This window comes from Pundamilia nyererei, unplaced genomic scaffold, assembly GCF_000239375.1.
Source record: "Pundamilia nyererei isolate P.nyererei 1_Seehausen unplaced genomic scaffold, PunNye1.0 scaffold00608, whole genome shotgun sequence".
Taxonomy (NCBI): domain Eukaryota; kingdom Metazoa; phylum Chordata; class Actinopteri; order Cichliformes; family Cichlidae; genus Pundamilia; species Pundamilia nyererei.
This window is the reverse complement of record NW_005188009.1, coordinates 18,008-33,189: the sequence shown is the minus strand read 5'-3', so window position 1 is coordinate 33,189 and position 15,182 is coordinate 18,008. Positions and strand designations below refer to the sequence as shown.

Genomic DNA, 15,182 nt, shown 5'->3' with positions numbered 1-15,182 from the left:
AGGCCTGTAATTTGCAAGAATTGTAGGATCAAGAACAGTTTTTTTTAATCAGAGGTCTGACTACAGCATGTTTAAAATCTTTAGGGACTACACCTGACACCAAACTGTGGTTTACCAGCTCAAGAACCAAAGGTCCAACTGTTGGTAACACCTTTTTTAAGAGTCGAGGAGGGACAGCATCATTTGGAGACCCTGCAGGCTTAAAACGACTAAGAGTCTCCTTTAAAGAGGACAGAGTCACCGACTCAACCCTGTCAAAGACAGCAGAGCAGGAAGCAGAGACTGAGGGGTCATGAGCAGAAGGAGAGATTTGAGCCCTGGTGTAGGAGTCGCAATAAAAAAAAATGTAAAAAATTTTCACAGGCTGCAGACGAAGGCTCGATACAGTCAGTGGTGCACTAAGAACAGAGTTAATAGTTTTAAATAAAACACGCGGGTTGTGACAGTTTGACAGAATAATGTCAGATAAGTTATATCTTCTGCCACTTCTGTCCCATTTGAGAGACTGTTGTTACTTGCAGGTCACATAGTAACAAAAAAAGTGAGCTGCCTTGAGCTCTGAAAATGTGAACAAGCTAGTTTGTCTAAGTAACTGGCTGAAAGAGACGGACATGGAGGCATTGTGATGATCACACAATTTTAGCCTAATGTACAAAATAATTTTGGCTAAGGTTACTCAGAGTTTGAAGGTGAAGCTGGTCAAAAAACCTTTTATGCTTCTGCGTTATTTTTATAAGAAGAAAAACTGCACTTCATGTTCAAAGTTTTATTATTATTATTTAAAGACAATACCATGTTGAAAACGTAATTAAAGTACTTAAACAGCACTTTATTTTTAAGTCTGCCCAATTTTGGCCAGGGATATTATTTTTTCTCTGTTTTGGATTGAATTGCAGTTTAAATGCTTTTTTCCATAAATTAAAAGAGCTTGAGTTTACAATATGCATGTCTATTATTTGATTCTGTCGCCCACTAAAACCCTTTTAAATTAAAAAAAAAACCCAAAAAAACATTTGCACTTTGGGGCAAATTTTCTTGTGCGATTAAATGTGATTAATCTAGATTAATTAATTCCAAAGCCTCTAATTAATTAGATTAATTGTTTTAATCGAGTCCTACTCCTATACACATATACACACACACACACACACACTCACCTGGGGTGTCTGTATCCAGGGGTCCTAAAGTTAGACCCCCATGCTAAGCGAGCCTACAGCAGACATGAGCGAGAGAGATAAATATGAAGTCATGCTGACTCGGACATCACCCGGATCAACAAGGTCCGTGTCAGGTGTTGAGGAACCAGGACACCCTTATGAGAAGTGGGCTGCTGGAACAAGAAGGCATCGGTGGGCATGAGACAAAAATAGGGCGTTGTTGGAATGCTACTACGCAAGTAACCCTGGCAAAAGGGGTTACATAAATAAGATGAGGAACCAATGGAATCTTTGATACCCAACATCCGCTTTGATGGCGAAACAATTAGTAGCTCAGTGTTCCAACATTCGGAAGAAGGGATTGCTCTCACAGCTAGAGATTGACGAGGTTCAACACACATGCTACGGCAAGGGGGAGCCAGGACGACAGGTCAGGGGGAAGATATCGTCACCCCCACCCAAGATTGGGCACCAAGCCCCAAGTGCAATAGAAGAAGGATCGTTGAGTGCGAGAGGAACTGACCTGAGAGATAGAATCATATAGGCCTATTTAACACCATATACAGTTTACACAAGACAATTTTATTTGTTATATGAATGTTATTTATTTTAACTGTCATAAACAGGATGTGACAAGTGATAATAATAACAACTGTACTGCATTAAAACATTCACAGCAGGTGGGATAGCCAATCTTTAAGTGATGACGTGATGAACCCTGCTTCTGGGTCCAAACTACTCTTTTTTTATTAAGGCTGTTGTGTTTTTAACATGTTTTAATGCTTTGTATCTTGTTCTATTTGATCTAAACAAGCCCCTAAAAAAGTCAGTGATCAAGCCTCTCTCAGTTTTTATCATCGCTATTAATTTTAAAGCTCAGTTTTTAAAACCTTACGATGTAACTACAGCCCAAACCATGCAGCAGTATATTAATGACTAACCTCATCTTGCAGTTGTTCTCCTGACTGAAGTTTGGTCCATTTACAGCATCCTGCCATGCGATTGCATTTGTCCCTAACCTTCGGGAGCCCTCACGTTAACTTTTATCGAGTGGAAAAAAGTAAGCACTCATCCTCCAGCTTCAGTGTTTATGTTATGCTAACATAGCTGTGTCGCTAGCGATCACATAGCACATCATTATATACCAGCTAGCTCAGTTTCAGTAATCCTACAAATGCCACTGCTGTTTAGTTTTCTGTCTTCATTTATATGAGAAGTGATAGCAGAGTTGTAGGTTTTAATTTTTGCTGTGGCGATTAAGCTGCCGGATTTTTGGCTTCACGACCCTCCTTCGTGGTTCGTACACGTCGAAGCTCAGTTTGCTTTTTGTGGTGTTTCAGCCGACAACACGAAATACCATCATGTGGTAGCTTCGCTGGATCAGCTGTCTGCCCGCTGTGTGATGACCCTCCTCCGGGATCCCCCCACCCAAGGGAAATACCCCACTCTCAAGGCGCTGCTGCTGCGGTGCTACTTCATCTGTGATACAGAGTGGGCAGAGAAATTCCTCTCTCTCTCGGGCCTGGGTGATGGTACCACTCTCGAGCTCATGGAGAGCATGCTGTCCGTGCTAGGAATGGATGACGGCAGATTCCTCTTCACTCACCTCTTCCTCCGACAATTGCTGGTGCAAGCTGGCCTGGCCAACTACCCGCTGCTGGCCACAAAGGATTACCGCTCACTCGCAGAAGAAGCGGATTGCATTCTCCTGGCTACCAGGAGATTCAGCATCCAGGCAAGAGTTCCCGACTCACCGACAGCATCTCCCGCGCCCCCACCAATTCTCCCGGGGGCCTCCGACTCATTGATGGTGGCTGGAATCACGGCATGGTGGCACCAAGGAAAAGGGCTGGCTTTTTATCATTAGCGTGACAGCGCCATGCCACCTTTGCAGTTTTAAAAGCTCTATATAACAATCAGTCCATTTCGTCATTTTACTTTTGCACTATTGTGTTCTGGCACATGTTGTTATTACATGGCTTGATTAAGGTACACATTAGGCTGACATCTGGGGCCAGAGCTGAAACTGTTCTGGGCCAGCACAGGGCCAGCAGTGTGCCTGCAAATGGCCCGTGGCTGCACACAACTTATACATGGCCCATATACCGCAAAGAATGACAGCCCTTTGGTGGCCCAGATCAGGTTTGCCAGAGGTAATCCACATATGGGCCAGCACAGGACCACCAATGTGTCTGCAACTGGCCTTGTGCTGGCCCATGTGTTGGCCACCTCTGGCAAACCCGATCTGGGCCACCAAAATGCTGTCATTCTTTGCGGTATGTGGGCCATATGTAAGCACAATGTGTGGGCCAGATCTGGGCCATACCAATTTTGCTATGTGGATATATATAGGAATAATAAAAATGATAACTTACAATAGCAGCATCACTTTTGCATGCACACCTGTCACAGTATAGCTGGTTTCCTCCACCAGCATCTGATTGACTGAAATATTTGGCAACGGCATCTGTCTGAAAAATATATTCATGTCAATTGCTGCTGAAATTTACTAACAGATTAAACGAGAAGGTCATTTACGCCACCCAAACCTGCTACCACTGATGTATAAATCATTTCCCATAATTTTTGCAAATGTTTATGTAAATGGAGTTTCACTTAAATGGTGAAATGTCTAATCAAAATGTGCTGAAATGTAAGTTAGACTAATTATGACACTAGTTATATCTAACTAATACATTCTAGCAAAGTCTGAATGCATTAAAGAGGTAGACAAGATATCAGTGCTCACCACACTGTAATCTCTGGTGTCAGATTGCACCAGTTGAAGAGGTAGAGTCCAAAATGGATCATCTGTTCCTGTCTCTGTACTACATGTAGAGCACTTGTTCCTGTGTGTCAGCACTCCCTGGAATATCTTAAAAGACAACCACACAAAGGTTGTTAGCTTATATGTAAATTTAATTAACATATTTGTAATATCTAAACTGCAGTCTTTACCTGTGAGGCTTCAGGACTAGTTAGACTCAGAATCTTCTCAAAGCACTCAGCTGCGCCACCTCGTATGGACACTGGAGCAGTGGAGGTATTCAAGAAAAAAAAAATGCTATAACACATCTGTCAATGTAACATGTACTTAAAAAGATCATGATAATGATGATTTGAACATTTTAACAAATGCCATAGAATCCCTGTAGCTTTCCAAAAACAATATTTTCACTCGACACATTCATACATGCATTTAAAATCTAGGTAATCTTCTAGAATCTAGGATCTCCACAAAGCACTCAGCAGCACACCTTGTATGTGCACTGCAGCATAAAGGTTTAAATGAAAATATATTATTTAACATTATAAATTATTATTTTTATTTATACTTCAGTATAACATGTAAATAATGAGATTGGGGAAATGAGGAGTTTCACATAAATGAATACTGGGGAAACTATCAAGAAATAATCATAGGGGAAATCTCAAAACAGTGAGATTTAAAAAAGCCAAAAAAAAAAAAGAAACTAAAAGAAAAACACAGCTTAAGAGCGATCATATATATGATACACACAGAGAAAAAGGTCATTCAGACACCAAAGGATGCTACAATGATCTATAGTCTAATTAAATATTACAATAATAATAATAATAATAATAATAATAATAATTTTAACAAATAACATCCATTTATTACTGCTTAGGTGTAGGTTGTGCGGACAGCAGTCAAAACAGAGATTCTCAGATCTCCCTTTCCCCAGTCATCTCCTCCAGTTCCTCCCAGAGGATACCAAGACATTCCAAAGCTGGTCAAGAGATAAAGTCTCTCAAGTGTGTCCTGGGTTTGCCCCGGGCCTCCTGGTTGGATATACCCGAAATGCCTTACGTAGCTTCTTTTGATGTGAGGAGTACTTCTACTCTGCCATTTATGCAGATACTTCAATGATTGCTGCTGTTATGGCTTAATGTCTTAGGTAGGGCAGGAGGGGTAGGTGCAGCGTGTGGCAGTGGCCAAGGGCGGAGGCCCTAGTGACAGATGCATGGCAATCGAGGCTGGTGATTGGGAGGTGGAATGTATGAATGGGGTTCGAGAACTGAATTTGAGAACAGTTATTTGTACTTATATCCCAAATGTGTCTGTGAAGGTTCTCAGTCATCCAGGTCATCGTAGTCAAAGGAGCTTGCAAAGAAAAGCGTCTGGACTTCTTTAAGTTACTTGAAGACGTTTCACCTCTCATCCGAGAAGCTTCTTCAATTCTAAGGTCAAATGGTGGAGATATATAAACCTAGTGGGAGTTTCCCCCCGCAGAGGGACAAAAGGACCCCCTGATGATCCTCTAATCGCCTGAGCCAAGGTGTGAAACTGGGTGTGGGTCCCAATCAGCCAGAGTTTTGGGTGAGTTCATTGTGAAACCTGGCCCCACCTTATCATGCGAATTCCTGAGATCAGATGGCCCAGGATGTGAGTGGGCGTTAAGGCGTCTGGGAAGGGATCTCAAAACTGGATTATAGATGGCAGAGAGTTGGTGTCGTAAACCACCGCCTCTGTTCAAAGATGGTCGCTCACAGTGGACATAGATGGCTTCTTTCACTCCTCTTTCAAACCATCTGTCCTCTCTGTCCAAAATGTGAACATTGGCATCCTCGAAAGAGTGACCTTTATCCTTAAGATGCAGATGGACAGCTGAGTCTTGTCCTGTGGAGGTGGCTCTTCTATGTTGTGCCATGCGCTTGTGAAGTGGCTGTTTGGTTTCTCCAATGTAGAGGTCTGGGCATTCCTCGCTGCACTGTACAGCATACACCACATTGTTAAGTCTGTGTTTTGGCGTTTATATCCCAAATAGTTCAGAGTACCCAGTCTTCTTAGAGTCCATGGGTGGAGAGCTCGAGGGTGCTCCATCTAGTTGTCTTAATGGGACTTCAATACTCACTTAGGCAATGACAGGGAGTCTTCAAAGAACATTATTGTTCAAACATGTTTGAAAATAGGGTTTCAGATTTAAGTAGTTCCATCAGGTGGTGAGGGAAGATGCTGGACAGACCTCCATCCATCCATTCGCTTCCGCTTATCCCTTTCAGGGTCGCGGGGGGCGCTGGAGCCTATCCCAGCTGTCATAGGGCGAGAGGCAGGGTACACCCTGGACAGGTCGCCAGTCTGTCGCAGGGCTAACACACAAGGACAGACAACCATTCACACTCACAGTCACTCGCACATTCACACCTAGTGGCAATTTGGATTATCCAATTAACCTATCCCCACAAGCTGCATGTCTTTGGACGGTGGGAGGAAGCCGGAGTACCCGGAGAGAACCCACGCAAACACGGGGAGAACATGCAAACTCCACACAGAAAGACCCCGGCCTGATGGTGGAATTGAGCTCAGGACCTTCTTGCTGTGCGGCAACAGTGCTAACCACCGTGCCACCATGCTGCCCAGACCTGGCACACCTAAATGTGTAGTGAGGGTGCAATGGGAATGCTTTTCAGAAGCCCTGGTATGCAAGAACGTACACCTCCACCAGAGCTTAAAAAGAACGCCCCCTATCGGGCTTGGCTAGCATGTGGGACTTCAGAGGCAGCTGATGGGTATCTGCAGGCCAAGCAGAACACAGCTCTGGTGGTAGCTGAAGCAAGAACTCAGGTGTAGGAGGAGTTTGGTGAGGTAATTGAACGACTTTCAGACTGCTTCAAAGGGATTCTGGCAAACTGTTAGGCAACTCAGGAGGGGAACGCGGTGCTCTACTTAAAAGGTGTATAGTGCGCGTGGGGCTGCTGACTTCAACTGAGGATCTACTGTAGTTGGGTGGTGGAAGGAATACTTCATGGACCTCCTTAATCTTACCAACACAAAGAGCCTAGGGATGTGGTGGATGACTCAACCTTCACTGGGGCAGAGGTCAGTGAGTTAGTTTTAAAAAAATCCTTGGTGGCAGGACCCCTGGGGTAGACAAGATTTGTAGATAAGGCTCTGGATGTTGTTGGGCTAGCTTGATCGACATTCCTCTGCAACACTGCATGGAGATATGGGGTGGGCTCTCTCATAGAGATGGGTGAAGAGTGCAGTCATTCAAGAGAGGCACAGAGTAGAGCCACTACTCCTCCAAACCAAAACAAGCCAGTTGAGATAGAACGGGCATCTGTCTAGAAAGCCTCCTGGGCAAGGTGTTCCAATCATGTCCTACCAGGGGAGACGCTTGTCTAGAACCAAGCTTCACTGGTGAGATTTTATACCCCAGCAATCCTGAGAAGGCCTCAGTGTTCCCCTGAGTAAACTGGGGAGGTGGCTGAGGAGAGGGAGGTCTGGGTTCCTCTGCTTAGGCCCCTGTGACCAGCCACAGATCAGCAGCAGAATGATATTGCGATTTTTTTGGTAGGAAAAAACATGCTACAGAGTGCTGTCAACCCGGAAAAGGACACTGTGTTCTCTGAAAGATTAAGTATTACCTACCCCCCTTTACTAATAAATAGCCTATTTATCTTTTCTAAATAGATTAGTTTAAAATTTGGTGCAAACACTTATGAAAGAATTCAAAACTGACCCTGATTATATTGTCAAGACATGAAACATATCAGTATGTAAGGGTTAAATGAGGTTGATGTCCAAAAGTTTTAAAGAATTTTTTCTGTGTCACATTTTTTGCAATTTTTAAACTAACTATAAATTTGTAAATTTAAAAAACAAAAAAAACCTTAACAACTTATGTTGTTGCTATTGCTTGTATGGTTAAAGATATAAAGAGTAACTCGTTATAAAATAAATAAATGTAGTTATTTCTTAATGCCCCTTTTCTTGGTATTTTATTCTCACAAAATTTATTTTCACAAAACATTATATAAATGTTTTTATCTTTATAAGTGCCACAGCAAATCATCTTCTGTAAATGAGCTTTGCCTTCAGACAGTACTAACCACAACAGATCTCTAATTATACAGACAGGGTGGACAAGATATATGCTGTGAACATCAACAAAAATATAAAGCAGGTGTTAATTACATTACATTTTACGCTACTACAACTTAACATGTAAGCTGACACAGTTTTCCAAACAGATTCTGTAAGTGTGTGATAATGTTTACTGTACCTGGGTTGATGTCCAGCTTTGAACTGATTTCATGTGTGTAAGCTGTATTTTCCTTTAGTTTATCAAACAAAGTGTTAAGACGGTGATCAATATACTGACTTGCTCCAGGGTTCCTACAGCAATCAAAGTCACATGGTAATACATGTTCGCTGCAGTGTTTATTCACTTTAAATATAGACAAATATTTGATATTTTAAGCTCTGTAACAAACCTTGTCACAGCTTCTCTAAAGTCTTTTGTCATGAACAGCACCTGCAGCACACTGTTTAAGTAACACGTTCCTCCTTGGTTTACTAGCCCATGGTACTTGTTGGCTAGAAGGAGATAATCCATGATCAATTTAAATTGTATAACTGTTTCTCTTACATTTCTGTGGATAATCAACTGGTTTAAAAGCTGTTGATCTCTTACCCCAGATTTTATCAGTAAGATACCTATAGAGGAAAGCCATTTTGAATCATGTATCCTCTTCCACTGAATAGTGAAACCCTAGGTAACAACAAATTTACAGAACAGTACATAGATTTACAGTACATTGACTACAGTATCGATTATTCCATTGATTAAATTGCATAAATTGTTTAAACAATATTTGACTTATTACTGAGAAATTACAAATATTCAAAAGAGAAAAAATACGGATCTTTAAAGATGAACGACTCATTGATTTCCATTTCAGAAATTGGAATATTTAAATAGTTTAACTGCATATAACATTTGTCCAAAAGCCCCTTATTTTGTAAACAGCCCAAACTAGGGTATAAAATAAAATAACCTTCACCCTCTTGACTCACCCCTGCTTGCTGCAGATATTACTAGAACAGAAAGCAGGACAGATTCCGTCAACCTTCAGCAGGCTGTCCAATTTAAATATCGTTCCAGGCAAAGTTAACAGTTAAATGCGCTTTTATTTTAACTCCTGTCGTTTTTCTTTTTCGTATCCATTGTTGGATCTTACGAAGCACTCTGTGATTTTATATCTTGAAAGGTGCTAGATCAACAAAGTTTTACTTACTTTTATTTGCGAGTTTGTTGAACAGGTGCTTTGAAGGACTCCCGACAGCTGTTTCTAGTAAAGGTTTTAAAGGTGATTAATTAAAATAGTGACTCACGCGCGTACTCCTACATACGTTTCTAACGCCTCTGTTTACAAGTGAGCTCTACAGAGTCCTGGTAAATTTTCATTGAGGGTTTTTTGTAGTTGAGTAATTCAAATGACTCTATAAATATGAGCTTATTTTTAAGTGGAAGTTAAATATATTTCGACGAATAGTTAGAAGCTGGAGGTCACATACGCCTCTCCTGTGAAATGAAACAACAAAAGTTAAGTTTCCCTTTCGCTTGAAGCCCCACCTACTAATATGATGCATTCAATGGTTTTCAGAAACACCAGCGTCTATAACCACAAAAATTCTTTTTGCCAAATATGAATGTGTTGTTTAAAATTAATATCGATATTGCACTATTTTTATATTATTTATTACTTATACTATTATGTATATTAATATAAAATTTTCCTCAGAGAAAAAACCAACAAAAGTAAAACACAGTGGCTATGAGCACATTAAAACACTGAAGCTTCAAATACGTATACCTAAATAAATGCAAATATCATATGACAAAAGCTTTAACACAGAATATTACATAGATCAAACTGTTCAAAACCTTTCTTTTATCAATCTAACAAGATGTTAATATTAGATTGCAAATATCTATTTATAATATAGCATTTATACAATTGAAAAGGTTTCCAAAATCCTCTTTTTTGGTTCTCTCATATCCAGTAAAGGTGTGTAGTTTCTATAAATCCATACATCTCACAATCTCACAAGAAATGAAAAGACAGGACTGAAGAAATGGCTAACAGATTGCAAATACACTGCAGACTATCTGCCTTGAAAACTAAAACATAACTGCAAAATATTTTCTGTTTCACGGGAAGACTTATAAAAGTATATAATATAAATTATATTATATATTATGACCTGTCCAGGGTGTACCCTGCCTCTCGCCCTAAGACAGCTGGAAAGGCTCCAGCGCCCCCCGCGACCCTAAAAAGAATAAACGGAAGCGAATGAATGAATGGATGGATATTATATATTATATATAATATATTTATATTATATAAATTATATATTATATAAAGAAGAAAAAGCTACTTTGTGAAAAGTCGCAAAACTCTACAGAAGAACAAATTATATCTACCTATAAATTAAGTTTAGGCAATAAGCACAGCTGTGGTAACAGCAACTGCAGACAGAAGGTAAATAAGTAAGGCCACCTGACATCACAAACATCATGCGAATTACTGTAAGCCAGTAACAGAATGAAAGAGAAACTCAAGTATCACTGGGCCTGGATGATGACGGTGTTAGAATTTCATTAGTAGTTACTGTCAAGTGTTAATGTGTGGCTGGCAGTTCGCAGACACCAAGATGGAAACTAAACGCTAACAGCTTTTATTGCTGGAGCTTTGGAAAACAAAACACACATTCACAGAGAACTCCGACTAAAGTGAACCCTGTAACTGACTGCACAGGTACACATATAATGAGAGACAATGACACGACAAGGAATACAAGGAAACTGGAGATTTAAATAAACACAAGGTAATTAGAAGATGGAACACAGGTGAGGAAAACAAGGCACAGGTGAACTAATTCAGACTAATGACAGGGGAAACAAAACTAAACATAATGCATGCAGGACAACAGGCTATCAAAATAAAATGAGAAACACAAACACAGACACAGCTGCTGTCTTCCTTCCCCTTATCCCCAACCAGGCCCAGGGAGAGGCAGCCATCTGCCACATCTGGTTGTGTTCTAGTGTTTTATGGCTATTGTTCCTGACTTTAGCCATGTCTAACTGAATATATTTCCAGCTTTTCAACTTTATGCCAATTGTGCTGACGGCATCAGATCCAAAGTTCTAAGGATGTTTGACAGCCAGCTATCTGTGATTCTGAGTCATATTAAAAATACCCTGTATGGTTCCTGTACTGAAGAAGTCAACACAGTTAAAGTTTAATAACTATCAACCAGCTGCTCTCACACCACATTGCTTCATCCTATTAAGTTTGCATATAGCCAAATCTTTGAGTGGGTGATGCAGTCGTCTATCACCTGCAGAGAGCTTACTCCCATCTGGATAGTAACAGCCGTACAGTGAGAATTACCTTATTTGATTCTGCAGGTGCCTTTTATATGATCAGCCACTGCTACTGACAGAGAAGCTACAAGAAGTGTCAGTAAACACATCCGTGATGGATTACTGATTACCTGGCAGCCATGCCTCCATGTGAGACTGGGCAGTGCTCTGTCTGATTTGGTGATGCAGTAACGGAGTGCCACAAGGAAATATGCTGTCTCCATTTCTGTTTACAGTGTACATCTCAGATTTTCAGTACAAATCCCGGTCATGCCACCTAGAGAAATAGTGACAGTTGGATGCTGTGGCTGGATGCAGAATTGTGAGCAGCAAAACGATTTCTTTTACTTTGTTTTTTAGGAATTCAAATTACTAAAAAAAAAAACCCCAACAACAACAACAAAAGAAAACAGCTAATACAACTCTATTAGCCATACTAACTTGTGATACTACTATCAACATATAGTTGTTGTTCCTCATAAATGAAAGATAAATAATACATCCAAAATCACTTTTGCAGAAGTTGTAAGAAGAGTTGAATTTTCTGTCATTTATTTCATGTCATCGCAATTGTATTATTCACATTGTGTTTGTCAGCATTTCCCGCTTGTTTTATTAATGAATAATACATTTTATGTTGTTTTAAGATGTATATCAGCGGTCTCCAACCTTTTTTGTGCCACGGACCGGTTTATGCCCGACAGTATTTTCATGGACCGGCCTTTAAGGTGTCGTGGATAAATACAACAAAATAAAACTAGTACCGGTACTGAAAAAAAGAAGATTTATTCATAACACACGTGAAAAGACCCAGGAAAACCGAGTTAACAATCAAAACGATAACAAAATAACGCTGAAAACCTATAAAAACCCTGAAAACCCTACATTTCACACCTGAGCCTCAACTCTCGCGGCCCGGTACCAAACGACTCACGGACCGGTACCGATCCGAGGCCCGGGGGTTGGGGACCGCTGATGTATATGATATTACCCCGCCTATATCAAGAGGTGGTTCTTCCGGTGCACTTCTTGTTAGCCAATAGGCACTGACTCGCTAGTTTATAGAAAAATCACGTGACTTGAAGTGAAACCTAAGCTGAAATGAAATTGAAAGTTTCACACATTTAGTCTATCACTAAGGTTGTTCGTCGTTACCCTACTTTGCAGGTTAGATAGATAAACAGCGAAAGATGAGCTTTCTAAATTCGGCATTTGAAAAAGAGAAATGTTACGATCCTCGGGACTCTACACTTAAACTTGTAGACGGAGAGGATGAATTTGACTGTAAGTAGCTGAAAATGTTATCTTTCGATCCATTTCAATGTTATTCTTCTTGTGTGTGTGTGATTAAACCTTTTCTTTTTTGTAGTTCTGTGTGAGGGTTTCAAGTCTCCAAGAGCTCGGATGTCCTGCGGTCATGTTGTGACCCCGTCATCTCTCACCAACTGGTGTCTCAGGTTGTTGAAAGAGGTAGGATCATTTGTTAGTATTATTTTGAAAATAATTAGGCCTCCATTTTAAAAGATGGAGCGTCACATTAACAAAACCCGATCTGCTCTCTTATTGCCAATTTCAACATATATAACTGATATAAAAGTATTATCCCGTTGTAACAGCTGTCCTGCGCGATTTGTAGAACAATATAGTATTTTCTTTCAGATCCTGATCTATCCCCGTGTTAATGAAGTTTATTGCCACGTGCGTGGCGAGTTTTTCTGCATGACGTGAAGCTGCAAGCATTTGTAAAATTAGTATTGCGTCCCGGCGCAAATATTTTTTTTCGCACCCTTCATCTGTCAGACCCATTGCTGCTGTGACTTGACAAACATTTCAATACTAACCAAAGACGTACTTACAAAAAAAAGCAAGTGATTACAAATCCAGCGTTTCTATCAGCTCCACAAACATCAGCAAACATACTGTGTGCATTTTGTAAAAATGTCCTGCTGCTGTATTTCACAGAGAGAAATAAAAGAGAGCTGATTTAAATGAAAAAAATTAAGAAAGACAGGACAGGAGAGGAAGATAAGAGGTTAGATATAAAAGTAAGGGCTGCTCAGTGGTATTTGATAAATTTAAAGCTTACACCTAAGTCCTTGTGCTGTTAAATCAGATAATGGGCCTGTACACATGATATTGTGGGGTTTTTGTTGTTGTTGTTGTTGTTGTTTTTTTGTTTCATATTATGCAGTAAATCAAACTGAGGTAGACTGTGTTATTTAAAGGTTGCATGAGAATCATCTGCAGTTTAGCTCAGGATAAACAGGTTAGCTTGCTGTACTGTGATAGATTTACAGTAAAGAACAGTGTGTGACTGGTGCACAGTGGCTGTGGTTTTAATGGTCAGTGTTAGGTTATGGAACGCCAGGACTGCCATAATGAATTAATTAAATACACCATTAAATAATTAATTAAATGTGGCAATAATTGAATAAAATTGGAAATAATTAATTAAATAAATATTTACGACACATTTAATTAATTAATTATTGACACATTTAATTAATTAATGACAGTTTTAATTAATTATTTAATGATTTATTTATTTAATTCATTATGGCACTTTTGTCCCCTTCATGTCTCAACTTGAAATCATTTTATCTGTCAGCCTCACCCATCAAACTAAGTGGGTGGGGTTAACACTGCCACTGCAGCTTCTCTAGCATTTGATTGGTTGCCGAGCAAAGTAAAGAAGTCGATCCTAGATAATCAATTGCTTGTGTGGACTTGGGGCAGCCAAGTATCCCAGAATGCATTTCAGATCACAGGCAGCAATGGTGGTGGTGTAAAGTTTTAAAATACCCTGTTTTTCTGTCACCAACTACACTTTTAATAGTCTTTTAGCCGCAAATGTCGTGGCGTAATCTTCACATGTCTGGTCAGGTTGTCAACATAGAACATGTTTGCAAAAGTGCTCAGATGTTTTCAGAGATGTTACTAGCTCTGCTAACAGTCAGCTGACCGAGTGCACCGAGCTCACAGCCCCAGCGTTCCTGCTGCTAATTCAAGAAACACGCCCACGTTACCTGGTGATAGTCACAGTTTGACTGATATGACACAATGTCGGCGCATTTTTCTGCACAAGATAAGTAAATATAGCTTTTCCCCGAGCGCAGAGCTGCTGGAATTTGTTTCCCAACAGAGCACTTTATAGTTTTATCAGCGGCTGATGTCCAATCACCGGCACACAGCTTTGAAACCTCACCTTAGTTTTAGCTCTCAGTGGTTAAACGCTGGACTTCATTCACTCAGGTTCTGTCTGTCGGGTCACGTTTACTTCGCTGTTTTATTTACAACTGAGCAAATCGGTTTGGCTGAGGTTAAAGTTACGTTTCAGAACTGCTATAGTTTGACTTAAGTTTAATGGTTCACTGGCACATGTGTTAGATTGAACCATTCGCTTTTCTTTATCTGATGTGTTTTGGATTTAACAGTGAATTTTGAGATTAAACTGACTTTTAAAATGTTTTAAAGAAAGAGAAGAGAAGGCGCATTTCCACCGAGAGGAGCAAAGTTTGCAACAGTGTGTTCATCATGAAGACTGCAACCTGGACAGAAATATTACATCATCTGGTTTTTAATAGTTATTCAACTATATTCTAAGCACCAGCTGTCTGTTAGAATTTTTAGAGTTTACTTAACTGAAAATAAATGAGGTTAACATATAATTTGTGTATTTCAGTAATAACCTACTTATTTCAGTGTAGTGGTGAACAGTCACACAGCTCACGTAGGCGTTATCTGTGATACTCCTTAACTATAATTTATCCAAGTTAACTTCAGTTAACCATTCAGACAGTTCTTTTGCAATGAAAAACATAAACACCCATGTCGCCGGTAGGTTTCC

At 40.1% G+C, this 15,182-nt stretch overlaps 2 protein-coding genes across 2 annotated transcripts in view; one reads left to right on the top strand and one right to left on the bottom strand.

Moving 5' to 3' along the window:
* LOC102201228 (uncharacterized) overlaps window positions 1-15,182 on the bottom strand; it is a 71,793-nt gene that overhangs the window by 40,302 nt on the left and 16,309 nt on the right. Inside the window, exons 13-17 of the mRNA XM_013907916.1 lie at window positions 8,397-8,499; window positions 8,186-8,298; window positions 4,116-4,186; window positions 3,907-4,032; window positions 3,533-3,628 (exon numbers count right to left, since the gene is read on the bottom strand). Of these exons, the coding sequence (XP_013763370.1) occupies window positions 3,533-3,628; window positions 3,907-4,032; window positions 4,116-4,186; window positions 8,186-8,298; window positions 8,397-8,499 (509 nt within the window). The remainder of the gene's footprint in view (window positions 1-3,532; window positions 3,629-3,906; window positions 4,033-4,115; window positions 4,187-8,185; window positions 8,299-8,396; window positions 8,500-15,182) is intronic.
* The window catches only part of LOC102200945 (probable E3 ubiquitin-protein ligase ARI8), a 6,593-nt gene continuing 3,852 nt past the window's right edge, over window positions 12,442-15,182 (top strand). Inside the window, exons 1-2 of the mRNA XM_005754621.2 lie at window positions 12,442-12,619; window positions 12,705-12,805. Coding sequence (XP_005754678.1) covers window positions 12,526-12,619; window positions 12,705-12,805 — 195 coding nt within the window. The 5' untranslated portion in view covers window positions 12,442-12,525. The remainder of the gene's footprint in view (window positions 12,620-12,704; window positions 12,806-15,182) is intronic.